General features: G+C 43.4%; 2 protein-coding genes across 5 annotated transcripts; one reads left to right on the top strand and one right to left on the bottom strand.

Moving 5' to 3' along the window:
• Positions 1–10: 10 nt before the first annotated feature.
• zdhhc3b (zinc finger DHHC-type palmitoyltransferase 3b) lies at positions 11–6754 on the top strand. 4 transcript variants are annotated; one of them, XM_046859641.1, is made up of 7 exons: positions 11–136; positions 644–956; positions 2991–3115; positions 3357–3453; positions 5191–5272; positions 5725–5855; positions 6409–6754. In XM_046859641.1, the coding sequence occupies exons 2-7, from the start codon at positions 645–647 to the stop codon at positions 6565–6567; spliced, it is 906 nt and encodes a 301-aa protein (XP_046715597.1). In that variant the 5' UTR covers positions 11–136; position 644; the 3' UTR covers positions 6568–6754. The 4 variants fall into 4 exon arrangements, with proteins under 4 accessions (XP_046715597.1, XP_046715596.1, XP_046715599.1 ...); XM_046859640.1 differs by having other exon boundaries at positions 19–136; positions 578–956; XM_046859639.1 differs by lacking the exon at positions 11–136 and having other exon boundaries at positions 158–956.
• Positions 6755–15463: 8709 nt separating this feature from the next.
• On the bottom strand, positions 15464–19841 carry LOC124392526 (transmembrane protein 42). Its single transcript, XM_046859644.1, has 3 exons — positions 18490–19841; positions 18211–18357; positions 15464–16440 (listed from the first exon to the last, which is right to left on the bottom strand). Exons 1-3 carry the CDS (start codon positions 18664–18666, stop codon positions 16297–16299), a joined length of 468 nt encoding a protein of 155 aa, XP_046715600.1. The 5' UTR covers positions 18667–19841; the 3' UTR covers positions 15464–16296.
• Between the last annotated feature and the right edge of the window lie 1108 nt (positions 19842–20949).

A 20949-nucleotide genomic window follows, 5' to 3' on the forward strand; every position in this document is an offset into this window, starting at 1 on the left:
AGCAGGACAAGTAAACATCTCGACCAATCATCGTGCAGAAGGCGGACCGTCGACGAGCCAATCACTGCGCGGTTTTTTGTCACGTGGTTAGCTCGCGACAGCCCTCAGGTGGAGAGCTGCTCATTACAGGGAAGCGGTGAGTAAATAAAAAAGAAATAAATAATGAATGTTAATGTTAATATAATGTTAATACAGCGTGTATGTGATGTTAATACGCGCGCTATAAAACGGATTAGTGTTGTTATAAAATACTATCTAAAGCACGGAGCTAATTATTGAGTTGGAGGCTAAACGGAGGGCGGTTTGGGGGCGTGTCCTAAATCGAGGGTATGTTCCCTATGAAGGTGCCCTATGTAGCGCGCTAGATGAGATTGTACCGGTGGATCCCGGAAGTAGATCTGCGCACTTCGTGTGTGGTTTAGAACACAGCCGCTCGTGTGTCTTGGTTAGTGTTGTTAAATGATGTTAATGTAGTCTAATTAAAGTCTAATCATAATTAGCATATTATTAATAATCATATCAGATCGATAACTGGGTTATCAGTGTAACAGTGTGTGATGATAATATTTGTGTGAAGGATGATGTGAGTGTGTGAGTGAGTGAGAGTGTGTGTGTGTGTGTGTGTGTGTGTGTGTGTGTACAGGATGTCAGGTGTCCCCGTAACCCCACGCTGCAGGGACATTGAGAGGAAGGCAGGATACGTGCGTCCTGAGGAATGTGCAGTTCCTCCGCCCCTCCTGTCGGTGGCGTCGTCCCCGTGGTGTATCAGGGACGTGTGTGGTGTGGTGTGTGCAGTTATCACCTGGTTCCTGGTGCTGTACGCGGACTTTGTGGTGATGTTCGTCATGCTGCTGCCTGTGAAGAGCGCAGTGTACAGTCTGATCAACGCCACACTGTTCAACACACTCACCGTGCTGGCGCTCACGTCACACAGCCGCGCCATGTGTACTGACCCTGTGAGTGAGTGTGTGTGTGTGTGTGTGTGTGTGTGTGTGTGTGTACTGACCCTGTGAGTGTGTGTGTGTGTGTGTGTGTACTGACCCTGTGAGTGTGTGTATGTACTGACCCTGTGAGTGAGTGTGTGTGTGTGTATACTGACCCTGTGAGTGTGTGTGTGTGTGTATACTGACCCTGTGTGTGTGTGTGTGTGTGTGTGTGTGTGTGTGTGTGTGTGTGTGTGTGTGTGTGTGTGTGTGTGTGTGTGTGTGTGTGACCCTGTGAGTGTGTATATGTACTGACCCTGTGTGTGTGTGTGTGTGTGTGTGTGTGTGTGTGTACTGACCCTGTGAGTGTGTGTGTGTACTGACCCTGTGAGTGTGTGTGTGTGTACTGACCATGTGAGTGTGTGTGTGTGTGTGTGTGTGTGTGTGTACTGACCTTGTGAGTGTGTGTGTACTGACCCTGTGAGTGTGTGTGTGTGTGTGTGTGTGTGTGTGTGTGTGTGTGTGTGACCCTGTGTGTGTGTGTGTGTGTGTGTACTGACCCTGTGAGTGTGTGTGTGTGTGTGTGTATACTCACCTTGTGAGTGTGTGTGTGTGTGTGTGTGTGTGTGTGTGTGTGTGTACTGACCCTGTGAGTGTGTGTGTGTGTGTGTGTGTGTGTATGTGTGTGTGTGTACTGACCCTGTGTGTGTGTGTGTGTGTGTGTGTGTGTGTGTGTGTGTGTGTGTGTGTGTGTACCGACCCTGTGTGTGTGTGTTTGTGTGGTGGTGTATAGTTGTGAGTGTGGTGGTGTATGGTTGTGTGTGTAGTGGTGTATGGTTGTGTGTGGTGGTGTATGGTTGTGTGGTGGTGTATTGTTGTGTGTGGTGGTGTATAGTTGTGTGTGTGTGGTGTATGGTGTGTGTGTGTGGTGTATGGTGTGTGTGTGTGGTGGTGTATGGTTGTGTGTGGTGTATGGTTGTGTGTGGTGGTGTATGGTTGTGTGTGGTGGTGTATATGGTTGTGTGGTGGTGTATATGTGTGTGTGGTGGTGTATGGTTGTGTGTGTGTGTGGTGGTGTATGGTTGTGTGTGTGTGGTGGTGTATGGTTGTGTGTGTGTGGTGGTATGGTTGTGTGTGTGTGTGGTGGTGTATGGTTGTGTGTGTGGTGGTGTATGGTTGTGTGTGTGTGGAGGTGTATGGTTGTGTGTGTGTGGTGGTGTATGGTTGTGTGTGTGTGTGGTGGTGTATGGTGGTGTATGGTTGTGTGTGGTGGTGGTGTATGGTTGTGTGTGGTGGTGGTGTGGTGGTGGTGTGGTGGTGTATGGTTGTGTGTGGTGGTGGTGGATGGTTGTGTGTGGTGGTGGTGGATGGTTGTGTGTGGTGGTGGTGGATGGTTGTGTGTGGTGGTGGTGGTGTATGGTTGTGTGTGGTGGTGGTGTATGGTTGTGTGTGGTGGTGGTGTATGGTTGTGTGTGGTGGTGGTGTATGGTGTGTGTGGTGGTGTATGGTTGTGTGTGGTGGTGTATGGTGTGTGTGTGGTGGTGTATGGTTGTGTGTGGTGGTGTATGGTGTGTGTGGTGGTGTATGGTTGTGTGTGGTGGTGTATGGTGTGGTGGTGTATGGTGGTGTATGGTTGTGTGTGGTGGTGTATGGTTGTGTGTGGTGGTGTATGGTTGTGTGTGGTGGTGGTGTATGGTTGTGTGTGGTGGTGGTGTATAGTGTGTGTGTGTGGTGGTGTGGTGGTGGTGTATGGTGTGGTGGTGGTGTATATGGTTGTGTGGTGGTGGTGTATGGTTGTGTGTGGTGGTGTATAGTGTGTGTGGTGTGGTGGTGGTGTATAGTTGTGTGTGGTGGTGTATGGTTGTGTGGTGGTGTATAGGTGTGTGGTGGTGTATAGTTGTGTGTGTGGTGTGTATGGTTGTGTGTGTGGTATATGGTTGTGTGTGGTGGTGGTATATGGTTGTGTGTGGTGGTGTATAGTTGTGTGTGTGTGGTGGTGTATGGTTGTGTGTGGTGGTGTACAGTGGTATATGGTTGTGTTACTGTTGTATGGTTGTGTTACTGTAGGGCGCTGTACCGAAGGGAAACGCTACTAAAGAGTATATTGACAGTCTTCACCTGAAACCAGGTCAGGTCGTCTACAAGTGTCCTAAATGCTGCAGCATCAAACCTGACCGAGCTCACCACTGCAGGTAACACACACACACACACACACACACACACACACACACACACACTCTATATATCCACAAGTCATAAAGGTGCAGATGTTAAGGGGTTGATGGTGATTTGAGACACAGCCTGTAGCTCTGGGAGAGACTATGAGATGCACCATGGCCTACTTTCATAGAGAAACTCAGTGTGTGTGTGTGTGTGTGTGTGTGTGTGTGTGTGTGTGTGTGTGTGTGTGTGTGTGTGTTTCCTCCCTGACAGTGTGTGTAAGCGCTGTATCAGGAAGATGGATCACCACTGTCCCTGGGTGAACAACTGTGTGGGTGAAAACAACCAGAAATACTTTGTGCTGTTTACGGTGAGAGCAGAACTCTGATCCCTCCAACCACTAACTGTATCTCAGTAACCTGTGTGGTTCCTCACACTGTTCCAAACAAACCTAATGGGTCTGGCTTTATCACATGCTTTCACTACATCACAAGTGTGTGTGTGTGTGTGTGTGTGTGTGTGTGTGTGTGTGTGACCTTAATTCTCTCGTCTTAAATTCACACTCATTTCTCAACCACATATGTCATTAGAGGTCTAGATAGGTCTAGATCAGGGTAACCAAACACCGTGCCGTGGATCATTCAGTATCAGGAAACAAACAATTAAAACTTTTCATTCTATTGATGACCATTTCTTCTTATTCCTACACTAATTTCTGCACTGTTTTTTTTACTATGAAGCTCACGCTGATTCTACATTATGGTGAGTTGGGATGTAGATCTAGATCACTAATCCCAGCTGTCTAGACACTTAACATGAACATTTATCACAATACATACAAATTCACCAAAGAAGCAAGTCATCGCTATGTAAAGATATTCTCAAGACTTTAGACCTCCAATAGGACAACATCCCAGGTCATTTGTCGAGACAAATGAGGCCAGGACAGCCCCCCCACTACCAGCTTCAAGATGGAGAACCAAGGAAATATCAAATCCCACATTAGAAAGTTCCAGTTCTGAGTTGCATCCCAAGTAAAGTCAAGATATTTCCGTGGTAACGAGTCTACTACAATGTTCTCAGGACTACCGGTTGCATGCTAGCCTCCATCACTGCACATCTCAACAACGATGGAACCATAATGGATGGATATTCGGTGTTGAGCTCTTTTGAGTCTGGTTCATCTCAAGGTTTTTTCCTTGTACCATCTCAGGGAGTTTTTTCCTTCACCACAGTCACCACTGGCTCACACATTAGGGATAAACCTATAAAGAACAAACTTATAGGCACTAAACCTGTACATTCGTTTATACACGCGTATAATCTCTTTATCTGTGTAAAGCTGCTTTGAGACAATGTCCTCTGAACTAAATTGAAGTCTTGAGTCCAGCCCCAAATCCTGAGTCAGGCTTCAGATCCAGAATCAGCTTCCAAGTAAAGACCTTTCAGCCTTAAATCCAGAGTCAAAAGCAAGTCATAGTTCAGTCCCAAATCCTGAAAGTTTGAGTACCGGGAGGTTGTAGCTCGGTGGTTAAGGATCAGATTGGACGTTGGATTGGTTCCCTGCTCAGTTGTAAGTTGCTCTGAATAAGGGCTCTGCCAAATGCCAAAAATGTTCCTCTCAAGGTTTCTTCCTCATAACATCTAAGGGAGTTTTTCCTTGCCACAGTCACCACGGCTGCTCATCAGGGATAAATACACACCATTCACCTTCACTCTTAAATTCTGTACAGCTGCTTTTAAAGAAATAAACTTGACTTAAACGAGTTAGTGCCAAGTAAAGACTGACCGAGTGAAGCCTTAAGTAAAACAACCAGGTTCTGAGTACAGATGATGATTCCATTTACACACTCAAGGCTTAAAGTCCTAACGTTCTAAGTAAAGGCAGTCCTCATTCCTAAGCAGTAGAACGCTGAGGTGATCATTCACAATCTTCTCCACTTCTTCCATGCTTTTATCATTTCTGCTGAAAAAATCTTGTGCTGTAGGATTTTCTCTGGATTCTGTTTTATCTGGATAACTATATTATTCCTTTAGGATTGAATGAATGAAATAACATGGTCACTTGTACTATTTGATGAAGCAGCTTCTTCTATGTGTGTTGTAGATGTACATTGCTCTGATATCGCTCCATGCTCTCATCATGGTGGGGTTCCATTTCATCCTCTGCTTTGAGCAGGACTGGACAAGTAAGAACACCATGATACCTCTCAGAAAATATCCCTTTAGACCATCATCTATCCCTCTATTCTTTATCCCATCACTCAATCCCTCTGTACCTCCATCCTTGGATCCTACATTCCTTTGTCATTCCAAATATTGATCCCTCTATTTCCTTTCCCTTCCTATAATTATTCCATGACTTCATAATCAATCCTTCTCTCGCTCCATCCCAATATTCATGGATGTATTCTTCTAACACACGTGCTTTCATCTTTCCACCACTTTGCTTCTGCAATCCCTCCATCTCTGTACCATCTATTCATCCATTCACCCCTTCCCTCAGCCCTGTATCTTTAATTTCAGTGTCATCCTCCCATCCCTGCCCCTCCTCCCTTCATTCATCTATCGTTTCATACTCCTGTTCCCTCAATACCCCGTCCCCCACACTCCTCTATCCCTGTCTGTTTTCCCTCCTCAGAGTGCAGCAGCTTCTCCCCCCCGACCACGGTGGTCCTGCTGATCCTGCTGTGTTTCGAGGGTCTTCTCTTCTTCATTTTCACCGCCGTCATGTTCGGTAGCCAGATTCACTCCATCTGCACCGACGAGACTGTGAGTTGCACCCTAATCCCTTACCGCTGATCGTATCGTCATCATGACTGATGCTACTTCCTGTCAAGACCTGTTTCATTCTGTGGCTTGAGCACTGCAGCATGAAGTAAAACTCTAGACTGTGCTCAGTGTCCTACATCTTCAGCAGCATTACAAAAGCTGTGATCAAAAGCCCAAGTTAGTAAGTTCATTTTAAATACAGGCTACAGTAGTTCCCTTGGATGGTCAGTTCTCAAAGTCTAAGCCAAACTGCGAAGTCTAGACGTCTCCAATACAGCAGGTATTGAGAGTTGTTTCCGGTTTGGACTGGTTAGCTCCTACCAAACGTGCTCTTATAAAGCAGAACTGGTGATGGGTTCATGGCACTCGTGGAGAGAAGACCAATCAGGTCCGATCCCACAGAAAAGCTACTGTAGCACAAACTGATGATAAAGTCGATGCTGGATCTGATGGAAAGGGAACAGAATACACAGAGTTTGATGCTCCTTCATGAAGTTTTTTTTGATCTGTAATATTCCGTCTTTCCTCGTTTTGTTTTGGTGCCGTGTTGTAGGGTATAGAGCAGCTGAAGAAAGAAGAGCGACGATGGGCCAAGAGGTCCAAGTGGATGAACCTGAAAGTGGTCTTCGGCCACCCGTTCTCTTTAGCATGGTTCAATCCGCTGGCCGTTCCCGAGCACGGCAAAGCCGACCTGTTCCAGTACGTCGTCTGACTCGGACTGGGTTCTGATCCGCAGAGGAAGTGCACTGAGATGGCCTTATTCTCCATTTCATTCTTTTCAGGGGTGATTCAGAGGCGTGTCCTTAGAGTGTATAAAAACTGCCTTTTTGTTCATTTTTCTACTTGGATTATATTTTCACACTGTCTGGTGTGAGAATAATATATACATTTTTAACCGGTTCTCCGTCTATTAAAGGAATGTTTATGGTAGGACACTAACAAGACCTTTAGTACAAGACCACTCTCATCCACTGTTCAGAACAAGCTGTGGGGTTCCATTTTCAGTGGAAATGTTCCACGGTATTTCATTCACATCGGTTCCTCAGTAGTGGAAAATATAAATGTATTTTTAAAATGGAATGTACAATCTCACGGAGACGGAGAGATCTCCATCTTACACTGACCTACAATTCACACTTTCATTTACATGTTACTTTAACTATTCTGTCCTCCAGTAATGCTTTTTTAAGCATTAAAACGTTTGTTTAGCTTTTACCAATGTTGATATGCAAGAAGTGGTTGTTGTTTTTTTTCAAAGTTTATACAAGAGGTGCCCTCATGTCCTCAATGTTTCTTCTCCAGTTTGCATTATGGAGATTATTATCTCTTATCTTCTGATCATGTTTTTAGATTAGTCTGCTCTGGTATACTGAACATGGACGACCCTTTAGTATCTAAGATATTTCACCAACTTGATGGTTCATCTTGTGAAGTCAGCTAGAAAATAACTGATACCCAGTTTCTGGGGAAAAAAAGATGGTTCATCTTGGCCACTGTACTACTGTGAAAAGACTCTGCTAGAACATCATCAAGAAGTGTACAAACATCAAGTCATGACACTTTTTGGTCAAAACCTGTTCCACGGTAGCTCAAGAAGTGGTTCAGGGTGGGGGGGTATTTACCCTCCTACGTCTGCATTCTTTACCCATCATGCTCATGGCATCTTCACAACCAATCCTCAGACCTCTCCTGTGTCACGCAACAGAGACCAATCAGTGTGGGTGAAATCAGGCAAGTGGCGACTGTTGACTAGCTTTCAGAGAATACGCCATTCCTCCAAACCCCAAAGCGTTATTTTCCTGATCAATCATTCTTTTTCTATTATACAGATCATTGTGTTTTCCTGCTATTTTTAACATCGCGCTCGCCATCTGGAACATTGATTTTTGCACAATTTTTAAACACCTGAAATATAGCTGTGTACAATCGGACCGCTTCGCTGCACAAAACACACCGGTTTAATCCCACAGTTTAAGTCCTGGACTTGTGTCTCATTGTACATAATTATTAAACCAGCATGAAGAGGCGTTCATGTGTACTTTACTGCACAGTGACGTTCTTTCTTCACATTTCCAGGGTTCCTGCAGGTTTAAATGTTTAAAAATGTTGAAAATGTTTAAAATGTTTTTAGGACCATTTTAAGAATGAAATGTAAAACCGGTTTCACATCATCAAACACACACACAAATACGTTGTGGGTGACTTGCTTTAACCCAGAACTAAATTATTTTGTTTTGTTTTTGTATCGAACCAAATATCACTAAACCTGCACTTCCCCAAAATAAAATGCGTTTTAGGTCTGCTGTACAATCCGAGAGATTCGCTCCAATAACAGGAAGCTGATTAGCTGTTGCATGTTGGTCTTATTTGTAGTCATAATACAGAGAATTAGATTTGGACCAGCAAAAGAAAGAAAACAACCACGAAAAAAACCCATGAACTTTCTAAAGGGCTGCAGGAGCATTTCATTGAGCAATAAGAAGCAACGCCACATGGACATCGGAAAATTAGGCCCTGTTTAAAATGATTAAAGACCTACAACAGTGACTTTAAGACCACACGGAAACACTGATATACCCGATTGGTAGACAGTTCATCCAGTGCCCCTGGAAAGCAGTGTTTAGGGCCTTACTTAAGGGCCCCATACAGTTGCAGCTTGGTGATACCAGGGCTCAATCCCTGAGCCTTAACCATTGTGCTCCCTCTTCCTGTAGAAGCTTGAGGGATCCACCAGATTAGATTTCCTGGCTTTGGATGGATCTGATGTGAAGTATTATACGTATTTTCAAATACTGAGAAATGATGGAATAATGATCTGGTGGTTGGACTCCCTGAACTCGCCCCTCAACTACACTCCTGCTGCTGTAGGACCTGAAGAACGTTCAACGTTTTCCCCAGAGTAGATCTCGGTCAGGATACAGGATCAAACATCAGGTGGTGGAACCTTCTCAAAGCACCTGCTAAAGACCAGAGTCAGACCAGGAGAAGATCTGAATCCATCCGATGGACATTCGGTTCTTGTAGTCCAGATTGTGCCTTTGGGTTTTGTGATGCAGAACCAAAATAGTATTCGGTATCTTTCCGTTGATTTTTTTTTTTCTTCTGGGTTTTAATGGGTTTTTGTTTCAGCTGCTTTAACGTCTGTGTTTTATAATTAAATGCAATAAATTTGAATGTTCTTTCTAATAAAACGTCTCACACACTTTCAATTATGTTGTCCTTCCTCATGGTCAAGTTGTAGTAATGAGTTGATGTTAATGAGCAACAGCACTTTTGAGTCTGGTCTGCAGGTCAGGTGGTCGTGATTCATTCTCCATCACAGCAGTACAGACAGAAGCACAGATTCAGTCTGATATCGTCTCCATAGTAACAGCTGATTCACCTGCACATCAGCTGCCCAAAATAAACAGATTTATAGGTGAGGTTCAGTCAGGAGTCTCCAGTGTAAGTGCTTAGTAAGAGGTACAGCTTGATGTTTGATGATCTTCAGGACAGTTTACATTTAGTTTATGCTCTCGGTAACAACATCGAGGTAAAGGCCATTTATAGCTGCTAGAACAAACGTGAAAACAGGAAGTAGCTGGATTGTGACAGATGTCCAGTTGTGTTTAATAGAAAATGATTGCTGAGGTGCAGTTATATGGTGGTGACAGTAAGAGTTCCTCCCACCTGATGTACACAGTGCTATCAAAAAGTTCAGAGACTGCTTTTGTAACACGGCAACAGGTGGCAGCACAAGGCTGCACGCACAGTCACAGAGAGCACCGACCGTCTTAAGTCAGTGTGCCAAAATACATCGTCCTGTGGACATCAGGATCTGTGTAATTGGTGCTGTTCTGACCACGTGAGCACCCTGTCGCAGAGCTCCTCCTGACACGTGACCCAACACGATCTCACTTCCGCACCCACCCTACCAGATTTAGCTCCTGCTGACTTCGCCATCTTCCCCAAGATGAAAATGCAGCTCAAAGGTCTCCATTTTAACACCACTGCGGAGATCTGACACGAATAGCAGAAGAAGCTTGACACGCTTTAAAAAGAAGACTTCCAGGAGATATTCCAGAACACCACAGGGGGCGCTGTATTGCTGTGTAAGGGGACTATTTGGAAGGTGCTTGTGTGGATAAATAAAGTACATTCTTGTAAACAGAACGAGTCTTAAACATTTTGATATCACTTTGTATAATTTATTCAACAGATGATTCCTCCTCACACTGGAATGGTCCATCGTTTCTTTTTATTTTCACATTTATCACATTAATGTACAGCAGATGATTAGTTCATCGTATACAGCTGATATGTAGCAAATCGGCACGTCCTGATTTTACATTCAATTAAACAAAGAAACAACTCGAGTTTTATAGCCAAGAGCGAGCGCAGTTTTATAGCTAGCAGGTTAAAGCTACACATAGCATCCTCCAAAAGTATTGGAACAGCAAGAGGCAGAGATGATGAAGATTAATAACATGAGAAAGTTCAGGGTTTATTGACTGACATTTATTTATTTATTGGCACACGTGACTAACAGGTGTTCCAGGTTGCCCAGGGGTGTAAATAGTTCTGAATATCTACTCCATCATGTTCACTGCATAACCAACAAGCTCCACAGGGCAGCGGTGAAGGCCTCACAGTGAGGAGATGATTTTAAGAGCAGAAGAGAGTCGATACCACATGAATCTCATCAGCAGTAAAAATCCAAAGATCAGGTAGGAAAGAAATAAGTGGTGATCCACAAAAGATCAGGAACTAAGAAGAACATCATCTAAAATGCTGGAAAAGTCTAAGCTGAGGGGTGAAGCATGGTTTGCATGGTCTGCTTCTGAAACAGACTCAATTCAGAAGTCTCCAGAAACACACTGCACACTGATCTGATCAGGAGGAACTTCATAATGAAGAAACACACACCTAAGTCATAATAGAGGACTTCAGTGGAGGGCAAAGGGGAAGGGTTTAGACTGGACAAGTCCATCAGCAGACCTTCAGCCCAACTGAGCAGCATTTCACCTCCTGAAGAGAAGAATGAACGGAGAAGGATCCATCGTCTTATATCGTCTTGATTTTAATGACCTTACAGTTCCAATACTTGTGGAGGAACCCATATGATGCCTGGCTCATGTCCACTAAAACTCCCGTAATAAAACACCACATGACCAAAAGTATTCAGACACCTGACTTCTCCTAAATGTTATACAAAGTTGGAGACAAATTTTATCGGTTGTCTTTGGATACTTGACTTGAACTAGGAGCCCCAAAACCTGTTCCAGCATGACAATGCCCCTGTGCTCAAAGCCAGCTCCATGAAGATCTAACAACCATGGGTTGGAAGATGTGGAAGATCTCCTGCTATAGAGCTCCAACCCTATTGAACATGAATGAATGTGAATGCTGACTCTGCACCCCAGGAACCTCCTCACCTCAGCTACATCACAACCTGACTTCACTAACACACATGTAGCTCCATGAATATCCACAAAATCTAGTGGAACATCTTCCCAGAAGAGTGGAGCTCGTTATCACAGAAAAAACGACGCACACAGCAATCTCAGGTGTCCACAAACTTTTGGCTGTATTGTGTATATTGTATTAGCAGCAAGAACAAAGACATTATTATGAAACTGGATAAATATGAAGGAACCTCATGCTGAATCTGTATCTATTCTACTGACGTGGTGATTCTGGATCTCATTCCTACGACATTAACGAAATAAACCAACGTAACGGATTGTAGCTTCAGCTGCCGACGTTTAGCTCGAGATAAAAAAACAGAAGAAATACAGAAAAAAGCCACAGCATCTCAGATTGAGTATAGAAATCTCTCACATTATCAGGGATTCACACCAAAACATTCCCATAAATAAATAAACAGTGTCTGTGAAAAGGGCGGGGCTTCTGCATGTTCCTGTTGTTTCTATAGTAAAAAGTAAAAACATGTGAATGAGTGGATGAAGTTCTGTGGAGTCAAAATGGGAGATTTGCATCTCCAGCAGAAGAACTTGTGTGAGAAGGAGACCGGGAGAGAAGATGTGATCAGAAGGTTAATGTTTGGGGGCGTTTTGGAGTAGAGAAGGTTCCGGAAAGTAGAAGAATCCTAAACCAACGTCTCCCATTCCACACTTCAACACCATGAAGTTCCGTCTGGACGATGAGCTGAAGCACACGTCTGAGTTCTGTACGTGTTGTTCAGAGAGCAGACAGACGTCTGGAGTGATCTCTATCATGGAACCACCTGCCCAGTCACCGCACCTCAATCCTACTGAACTGCTCTGGAATCTACTAGAAATCTCCTCCTAGTGAAGATCATCTTTGGAGAGTTTTAGGCACGGCAAAGTATTTCAGCTGAACGTTTGGAGAACCGAAGTGTCCTGATGCTGAGAGTGTAAAACTGTTCTTCATGATGAGGAGGATTTTACAATAAAAAAGTCTGGAGAAGTATCAATTTGTTTGGTCAAACGACGTCTTCAGAGAGTTACATTAGCGAGTTGCATAGAAACAGAAGGAACGTACACGTGTCTCTCAAACACCATAAAACACACTTTTCACAGACACTCTACGTAAACAACTTTGGATTTTGAGAAAAGAAAAAAAAAGGCGTCCAGCTTGGAGGTTCTCCTGATCAGCTGGACGCTGGAAGCCTCGGAGATTCACAGCGGAGTGGAAACGCAGGCCTCATCGTCTCAGAGTTTTGCTACATGGATCCTAAAAGTTGTAGAGACTCGCAGACTTGTTGCTGAGACACACGAGCAGTCTGAAGGCCGACATTCTCCTCGTAAAAACTTTCCAGAAAAAGCAGCAGCGCTCACGTGAAAAAAAGAGATGACGTGAAACAGTTAGCCAGCAAAAAAAAAAAAAGCGTGTTCAGCCGTTAGCGATTATTTCACTGAATCTTTCACAAGAACTACGATATAAAGCTGCGAATTCTATTTCAATTTAGCAGCTAATTTTAATTACTAAAGAGAACTGAGGAGAATCCTCACCGTTAGCATACAACTACTTCCTCTTTAACTGCTAGCATACAATTACTTCCTCTTCTTTAACCGTTAGCATACAATTACTTATTTAACCACTAGCATACAATTACTTCCTCTTCTTTAACCGTTAGCATACAATTACTTCTTCTTCTTTAACTGCTAGCATACAATTACTTCCTCTTCTTTAACGTTAGCATACAATTACTTCCTCTTTAACTGCTAGCATACAATTACTTCCTCTTCTTTAACGTTAGCATACAATTACTTCCTCTTCTTTAACGTTAGCATACAATTACTTCCTCTTCTTTAACCGTTAGCATACAATTACTTCCTCTTTAACTGCTAGCATACAATTACTTCCTCTTCTTTAACGTTAGCATACAATTACTTCCTCTTCTTTAACGTTAGCATACAATTACTTCCTCTTTAACTGCTAGCATACAATTACTTCCTCTTCTTTAACGTTAGCATACAATTACTTCTTTAACCGTTAGCATACAATTACTTCCTCTTTAACTGTTAGCATACAATTGCTTCCTCTTCTTTAACGTTAGCATACAATTACTTCCTCTTCTTTAACGTTAGCATACAATTACTTCCTCTTCTTTAACCACTAGCATACAATTACTTCCTCTTTAACGTTAGCATACAATTACTTCCTCTTCTTTAACGTTAGCATACAATTACTTCCTCTTCTTTAACGTTAGCATACAATTACTTCTCTTCTTTAACCGTTAGCATACAATTACTTCCTCTTTAACTGCTAGCATACAATTACTTCCTCTTCTTTAACGTTAGCATACAATTACTTCCTCTTCTTTAACCGTTAGCATACACTTACTTCCTCTTTAACTGCTAGCATACAATTACTTCCTCTTCTTTAACGTTAGCATACAATTACTTCTTTAACCGTTAGCATACAATTACTTCCTCTTTAACTGTTAGCATACAATTGCTTCCTCTTCTTTAACCACTAGCATACAATTACTTCCTCTTCTTTAACGTTAGCATACAATTACTTCTTTAACCGTTAGCATACAATTACTTCCTCTTCTTTAACGTTAGCATACAATTACTTCTTTAACCGCTAGCATACAATTACTTCCTCTTCTTTAACTGTTAGCATACAATTACTTCTTTAACCGTTATCATACAATTACTTCCTCTTCTTTAACTGTTAGCAGTTTCTACACAATTAATTAAACTGACTTATTGTCTAAGAAAAATATCCCATGTTCTACATCCTGGGTATTAGCATGAGCGTGTTCAACTGATCTCACTAGCACTGTTATTAGCGTGTAGGTAGAACCTGAGCCGCAGTGTGTTTACATGCCTGTTAGCTACATTTTTATTCGTTAGCATCGGTTCATTTTGGCTGCTTGAAGTAAATAAACGATTTCCGTTCACTAGCGTGTTCACTAGCATGTTTACGTGCGCGCTAGCTTTCACTTATTGTTAGCATGAAAGATGTGGCATGATGTTGCTGAAACTCCATGTACACTGGGTTTGGATGAAGGAGGTCATGGAAGTTCTGGATTCAGCTGTGCATTTTGGTGCTACGTTCCTGAAAGCACGTCAGGTATTGATTTTTTTTTTTTCAAACACAGAAGAAAGACGAGCGACGGCTTCGTTTCAGAGATTTGTGCTGGTCGTTATTGCATCCGTGCAGATCACAGTGACGCGTCCATGGAGGAGATGATGAGAATCTGCAATGTTCTCACACAGATCTGAGATGGATACAGATGGAGAAAACAAAAAAAAGGTATCTGGTTTCTGTAGAGCCGTTTCTAGATCATGAGTTCATCACGTGGAAGAAGTGCAGAGGCTCAGAGGAACTCATGTAGCGATACTGTTCACTACTGTACTGACCTCTCCTGCCCCTCTCCATCCTCCTCTCCACCCACTATACCACCCTCTTCTCCATACTCCTCTCCACCCACTATACTCCTCTCCACCCACCACCCTCTTCCCCACCTCCATACTCCTCTCCACCCACCACCCTTCTCTCCACCCTCCTCTCCACCCACCACCCTTCTCTCCACCCTCCTCTTCCCCACCCTCCATACTCCTCCACCCACCACCCTTCTCTCCACCCTCCTCCACCCACCACCTCTTCTCCACCCTCCTCCACCCACCACCCTCTCCACCCACCACCCTTCTCTCCACCTCCTCCACCCACCACCCTTCTCTCCACCTCCTCTCCACCCTCCTCTCCACCCACCACCCTCCTCTCCACCCTCCTCTCCACCCACCACCCTCTTCTCCACCCTCCAATCCACCCACCACCCTCCTCTCCACCCGCCACCCTCTTCCCCACCCACCACCCTCTCCACCCTCCAATCCACCCACCACCCTCTTCTCCACCCTCCAGTCCACCCACCACCCTCTTCTCCACCCTCCTCTCCACCCACCACCCTCCACTCCACCCACCACTGTATCCTCATCTCCACCCACCTCCCCACCCTCATCTCCACCCACCTCCCCACCCTCATCTCTACCCCCTCTACACCCTCCTCTCCACCCACCATCCAAACGATTCATAACATTCCCTATGAGCTGCTGAGGTCACACCAGCTGCTGCATGTTGTTGTAGGATGCTGTGGTTGAATGTAAGGATATGAATAAAACAGGAGGTTGTGATGAAGTTGCAGAGATGATCTGTGTTTCTAGTGAGCGTACGTAGCGACTACACTGTGATAACTAGCATGTAGCACATTTAGCTTTTGTTTAACCAGCCTGTGCTTAGATGTGAGTTGGGAGGAAAAAAAAACACCTGCTAGAACCTGTAGAAGAAGAACGTCATTCTTGCTTTCCTTTCTTTAGCTTCTTTATCCCTCCATCACCCCACACCAGCAGGTGCAGCACTGAAGTCTTAGGTATGATCCAATATTCACACAAAGCTCCTGTCATGGTATCATGAGGTGTTTACAACAAAAAAAAACCAAAAGGATCTGTGACTGTTCTCAAGCCCCGGGTCAGAACCTTTTCCTGCTCCTACAAAGGGACCCCAAGAATCCATGAGGAAATTCCTGTCCATGTTCTTCTCAAAACGTCCATCAAGGCTGAGAGAAATCAAAATGGCCGTCCTGCCCACTATCAACTTCTCCAAGAAGAACACAGATGATGCTCATTTTAACCAAGTTCTCCTCTTTGGAGCTCGAATGTGCCGAGCATCCTGATTCCTGAGCGCAGATGTAATGAGACGAGGGGGCGGAGTCAGGTGATGAGGTTCTTCAAAAGGTTTGGTTCATTTTTAGTTAGGACTAATGACTAGCTACAATGCTAATGTGAACCTTTCTGCATATGTGCTTGGTGAGAAGATACATTTTAATAACCAAAGCTTGTGTTTTTTTTCCATCACAGCTCTGTAAATCTCTGAAAGCCGGCGTCGCTCGTCACTTCACGTCGCTCATCACGTCACGTCGCTCGTCACGTCACTCGTCACGTCACTCATGTCCTCACTTCACGTCATCTCATTCATCCTTTTTTGAGGTCTCGGAGTGTGTGTCGGTGGAGGAAGAGCGTTGGAGCACCAGGAGACCCGAGAGTGTGAGCGAGACTCCGACCCACCACAGAGCCACGAGGCTGTCCCCGAAGATGAGCTGCCCGAGGAGCGCCTGAGGAACCAAAGACACAGGGAACATCTTCAATATACAAGCAATGATCTGAGACTCCAAATTTATTTTTATTTGATTACGGTTAAACCTACACAATAACGACAAAAGTATTTGGACACCCGACTTTTCCACCCATATGTGCTTCTTCTCCAGGATGCAGGAGCATGAAAAAGTGGAAGATCTCCTGCTATAGAGCTCTGACCCTCAACATCCTTAGATGGAGGTTATTATGAAAGCAAATCGGCCTGTATGGTCAAAAATTTGTGGACACCTGACCACCTGCTTCTTTCTAAACATCCCATTCCACATTCAGTCTCCATTCACTGTTCTAATGAGCTCCACTCTTTTGGGAAGATGTTCCATTGGATGATTGTGGAGACCCATTCAGCTACAAGGGTGTGAGTAAAGTCAAGTAGTGATGTAGGTGAGAAGGTGAGGAGGTTCCTGGGGTGCAGTCAGCGTTTACATTCATCTCAAAGGTGTTCAATAAGAGCTCTATAGCAGGAGATCTTCCACATCTTCCAACCCATGGAAAGCAAATCTTCATGGAGCTGGCTTTGTGCACAGAGGAATTTATATGCTTCTGCATCCAAAGACGTCTGATACAATTATGTGCTGCAGTCTGGAAAGAAAAAAACACCAAGTCGGGTGTCCCAATATTTTTGGTCATATAACGTATGCCAATCCATTTGTAGTCATTTCTCGCTGGAGAAGTAGAATTCTGGTAGAACTGAAGACCATCATGGACTTGAGATCAGTAATAACATCTGGGAATAGATTTTATGACCCATTTGTTTTTCTGGAATCTAAAGAGAAATTCCACAGACATTTAATGAGATCTGAAACATTTACTTATGACGATGCAGTAATCTGTTCACTTGTTAATATCTCTATAACACAAGGTCAAGCAAGGTCAAGGACAGATACTGGGAGACATGCACATCACTAAACCACGAGATTAGCTTCATCTCATTGTGAGAAGCTAAAATGACCGTCTCCAGCAAATGGCTCAAGCATTCTTCTCTAGAGATCTAACCCCTGCTGAAGGACAGGGCCACGCCCAGAACATACTCTGACTGAAGGACATCAGGAGAACTCCAGCAGGGTATCAAAACACACACTTTCATCCAAGCACCATGTTTTAGTTCTCAGTTTTGTAGCAGGAACTTCTCTCTCTTGAAGCCTGAGAGAACCTCAGGTTCTCCAAGAACAAGGATGATGCTCATTAAAATGTGGTCTACCTTTCTGCAACGTACCAAGAATGACATTTTAATACAGTTCTGAGCTGAGATGAGGGGGCGGAGTCAGGCTGGAGTTCAAAGCTAGAGGTTTGGATTCCAATAAAATGTCAGGATTCACAGTTCAAAACATTCCTGTGCCTTTCTTTCTTCCTATCTATCTCTCTCTCTCTTCTCTCTCTCTCTCTCTCTCTCTCTCTCTCTCTCTCTCTCTCTCTCTCTCTCTCTCTCTCTCTCTCTCTCTCTCTCTCTCTCTCTCTCTCTCTCTCTCTCTCTCTCTCTCTCTCTCTCTCTCTCTCTCTCTCTCTCTCTCTCTCTCTCTCTCTCTCTCTCTCTCTCTCTCTCTTCTCTCTCTCTCTCTCTCTCTTTTCTCTCTCTATCCACACACACAAAAGAAATCTGACCATTGCGATACTTTCAGGGCAGAACCTACAATAATTTTACCTGGTTTTCTACATCGACACGTTGATTTCACGTGTAATAAAGGTAAATGGTGAAAAGGTGTGACAGAGAAACGTTTGGTGGTACTCACAGAGGAGATGAAGTTGGAGGCGGTGGTGGTCACAGTGGTTCGGGTAGAAGATGAGGAGTACCTAAGGGCCTTGGAGAGGAAGGTCCACATCACAGCATTACAGGTGAAGAGCAGACCACCGCAGAGCAGACGCAGAGGGATGTGCAGCTACAACACACACATCATTTCCACTTTTTACTGTCATCACGTGTTAATATGCATCATTTACACAAGCCCCGCCCACTCCCACGGAATAATTCATTGATTGATTGATGAATGAGAGGTCGGTTGATGACGCACCCACTCGCACGCGGAGGTCTCATCGGCGTGTCGGAATGTCCTCCGCTCGCCCCACGTCCTCAGTCCCGTCTCACACACGCCTTTCAGATAATCCGTGCCCAGGGACAGTTTAGCGGAGGACGAGGCCACGGCGCCCAGGAAACCCGCGAGCAGCGCGTACACCACCCCGGGGAACATGGCGACCTTCTCCGTGCGCTACTCCGCCCAACGCGCCATTTCACCGGGAGAAGATACAGGAGAGCTGCGTACCAGCGCCAGGAGACCCGGAGAACCTCCACACGTCCTCCAGGAGAATGAGAGCGCCTTACTGGTCACATGACCGCAGCATCACACCATCATCTGATCGCTGGTCCACGTCTCATCAGCACACCACCAGAGCACGTGTAGTGCACTAGATAGTGCACATCAAAGCTCCTAGTGCACTACTGAGGACAATGATTCTATTAGCATATTCAAATATTTTTATTTATTTATTTAATGGATTTTTGCCCTTAATTAGCATAAAACGTAAGAAAAAAAAGATAAATGAATCTGGATAGTTTGCTGAAATGTGTCACTGTACTGTCAGGATCACAGAACATTACTATTAGCTATTAAAAATTATTATTTCAATACATTTTCTAACATATGATGAACACATGATGGCTTTATCACATCATATAAAATGTCCTGTGTCTTTCCAAGTACATCCTCATATCCACAAAAACCTGGGACATCGTGTAAAATATACATAAAACAGAAAGCAATGATTTGTAAATAATAAATATTTGTTGTAAATTTATTGTAAATAAACCCGTATTTTATTCACACTAGAACACAGAAAAGCAAATTAAATGTTAAAACTAAGAATATTTGCGATTTTAAGGGAAAAACGAGGACATTTTGTATTAGTTGGCTGCAACACATTTAAAAAAAAAGTTGGGACATTACCATGTTTTCTATTGTGTAGAAACTCCTGTTCTTTTAACAGCAGTTTGTATACTGGAGTTTTGGGAGTTTCACTGTTTCTTGTATGATTAAAGCTTCTCGACTGTCCTGGGTCTTCCTTGTTGTATTTTTATTTTATTTCATTTTCTTGTCCTTTGTGCACAGAGATTTCTCCAGATTTCATAAACCTTTGGATGATATTACATTCTGTAAATGATGAAATATTCAGTCTTCACAATTTGATGTTGAGGAACGTTATTGTCAAATTGTTCCACAGATTTTAGACACCGTCTTTCACAGGTTGGTGAAGCTCCACCCATCTTTACCTCTGAGAGACTCTTCCTCTTTAAGATACACTATTTAATATCCAATCATCTCACTGACCTGCTGTTAGTTAACCTCATTATTTACTGAATCTTTTTCCATCTGTTTCATTTTAATAATATTTGCTTTTTCGAGATTTGTGTTGCCTCCGTCCAACTTTTATGAGACGTGTTGCAGCCATTACATTTAACCTTATTTTTTCCTTAATATGGTACATTTTCTCAGTTTTAACATTTGATATGTTTTCAATGTTCTATTGTGAATTAAATATGGGTTAATAACGTTTTTATTTACGTTTTACACAGTGAATGTGGCCCTACGGGGTCATGTCTTTCTCTACAGTAGCAGCTCTTAAACATGGTCTGTTGGTGTTGGATGTACGTTTTCCTACACACTATTTCCTTTTCCATCCATGGCTCGGGTTGAGTTTTCCCATTTGGAAGATTGAGGAGTTTGTGCGAGTTGGTCATTAGGTTGCAGCAGTTTTCTCTGGCTGTTTAGTTGCATTGTTTTGTTCTGTAAAATCTAAAGTTCAGACAGAACAGGTAACTGTTGAACCTGAGACTCACTCAGGTTTGACTTTAAACCCCCCAAAATACACAGCATCAGCTCCTGAGCCATGTATGGAAAATATTTTATCTCAGGTCACCTTGTTCATGAAGTTTTATGGAGTTTTTCCTTCACCACTTAATCTTATAAGGAACAAATGTATAGGAACAATTGGAACTTCTACATTCCAACTTCAAAACCTCGATCTCTGTGAAGCTGCTTTGGGACCAGGTTCATTGTTAAAACGCTCTACAGATATAAATAACAAGTAAAAATAAATAAAAACGTCTGCAGACTGATCAGTACACTGGATAAAGAAAGCTTTTTTGTGAGCATTTATTGGTTTTAGTGCCTTCTGGCTATCTCACCACAAGTTTGGACATATGAATCTGACCACCTACATCACCAAATTCTTCAGCTAAACATTTCTTTATTGTTCTTCATGTGATCTGTGTTGGTCCTCGGTCTCAATAAACAGTCTCAACATGTTTAAGTATTTTTTATTATTATTTGATTGGAGTCATTCAGGGCATCTTACAAATTATTCACGATTCCCTTGATATACACTAGTTTTAAATTAAAGCATTCTGGTGGGTCTTCTCCAAACTTTTACCACAAAGCTGGAGGCATACAATTGTATTGGACATCTTTAGATGTGGT

This window comes from Silurus meridionalis, chromosome 10, assembly GCF_014805685.1.
Source record: "Silurus meridionalis isolate SWU-2019-XX chromosome 10, ASM1480568v1, whole genome shotgun sequence".
Classification (NCBI taxonomy): domain Eukaryota; kingdom Metazoa; phylum Chordata; class Actinopteri; order Siluriformes; family Siluridae; genus Silurus; species Silurus meridionalis.

Coding starts and splice junctions, on each gene's coding strand:
- zdhhc3b (XM_046859641.1), top strand. CDS start 645: ATGTCAGGTGTCCCCGTAACCCCACGCTGCAGGGACATTGAGAGGAAG. Junction 957..2,990: donor GCGCCATGTGTACTGACCCT/GTGAGTGAGTGT, acceptor GTGTTACTGTAG/GGCGCTGTACCGAAGGGAAA. Junction 3,454..5,190: donor AATACTTTGTGCTGTTTACG/GTGAGAGCAGAA, acceptor TGTGTGTTGTAG/ATGTACATTGCTCTGATATC.
- LOC124392526 (XM_046859644.1), bottom strand. CDS start 18,666: ATGTTCCCCGGGGTGGTGTACGCGCTGCTCGCGGGTTTCCTGGGCGCC. Junction 18,358..18,489: donor AGACCTCCGCGTGCGAGTGG/GTGCGTCATCAA, acceptor TGTGTGTTGTAG/CTGCACATCCCTCTGCGTCT. Junction 16,441..18,210: donor CCTCCAACTTCATCTCCTCT/GTGAGTACCACC, acceptor TTGGTTCCTCAG/GCGCTCCTCGGGCAGCTCAT.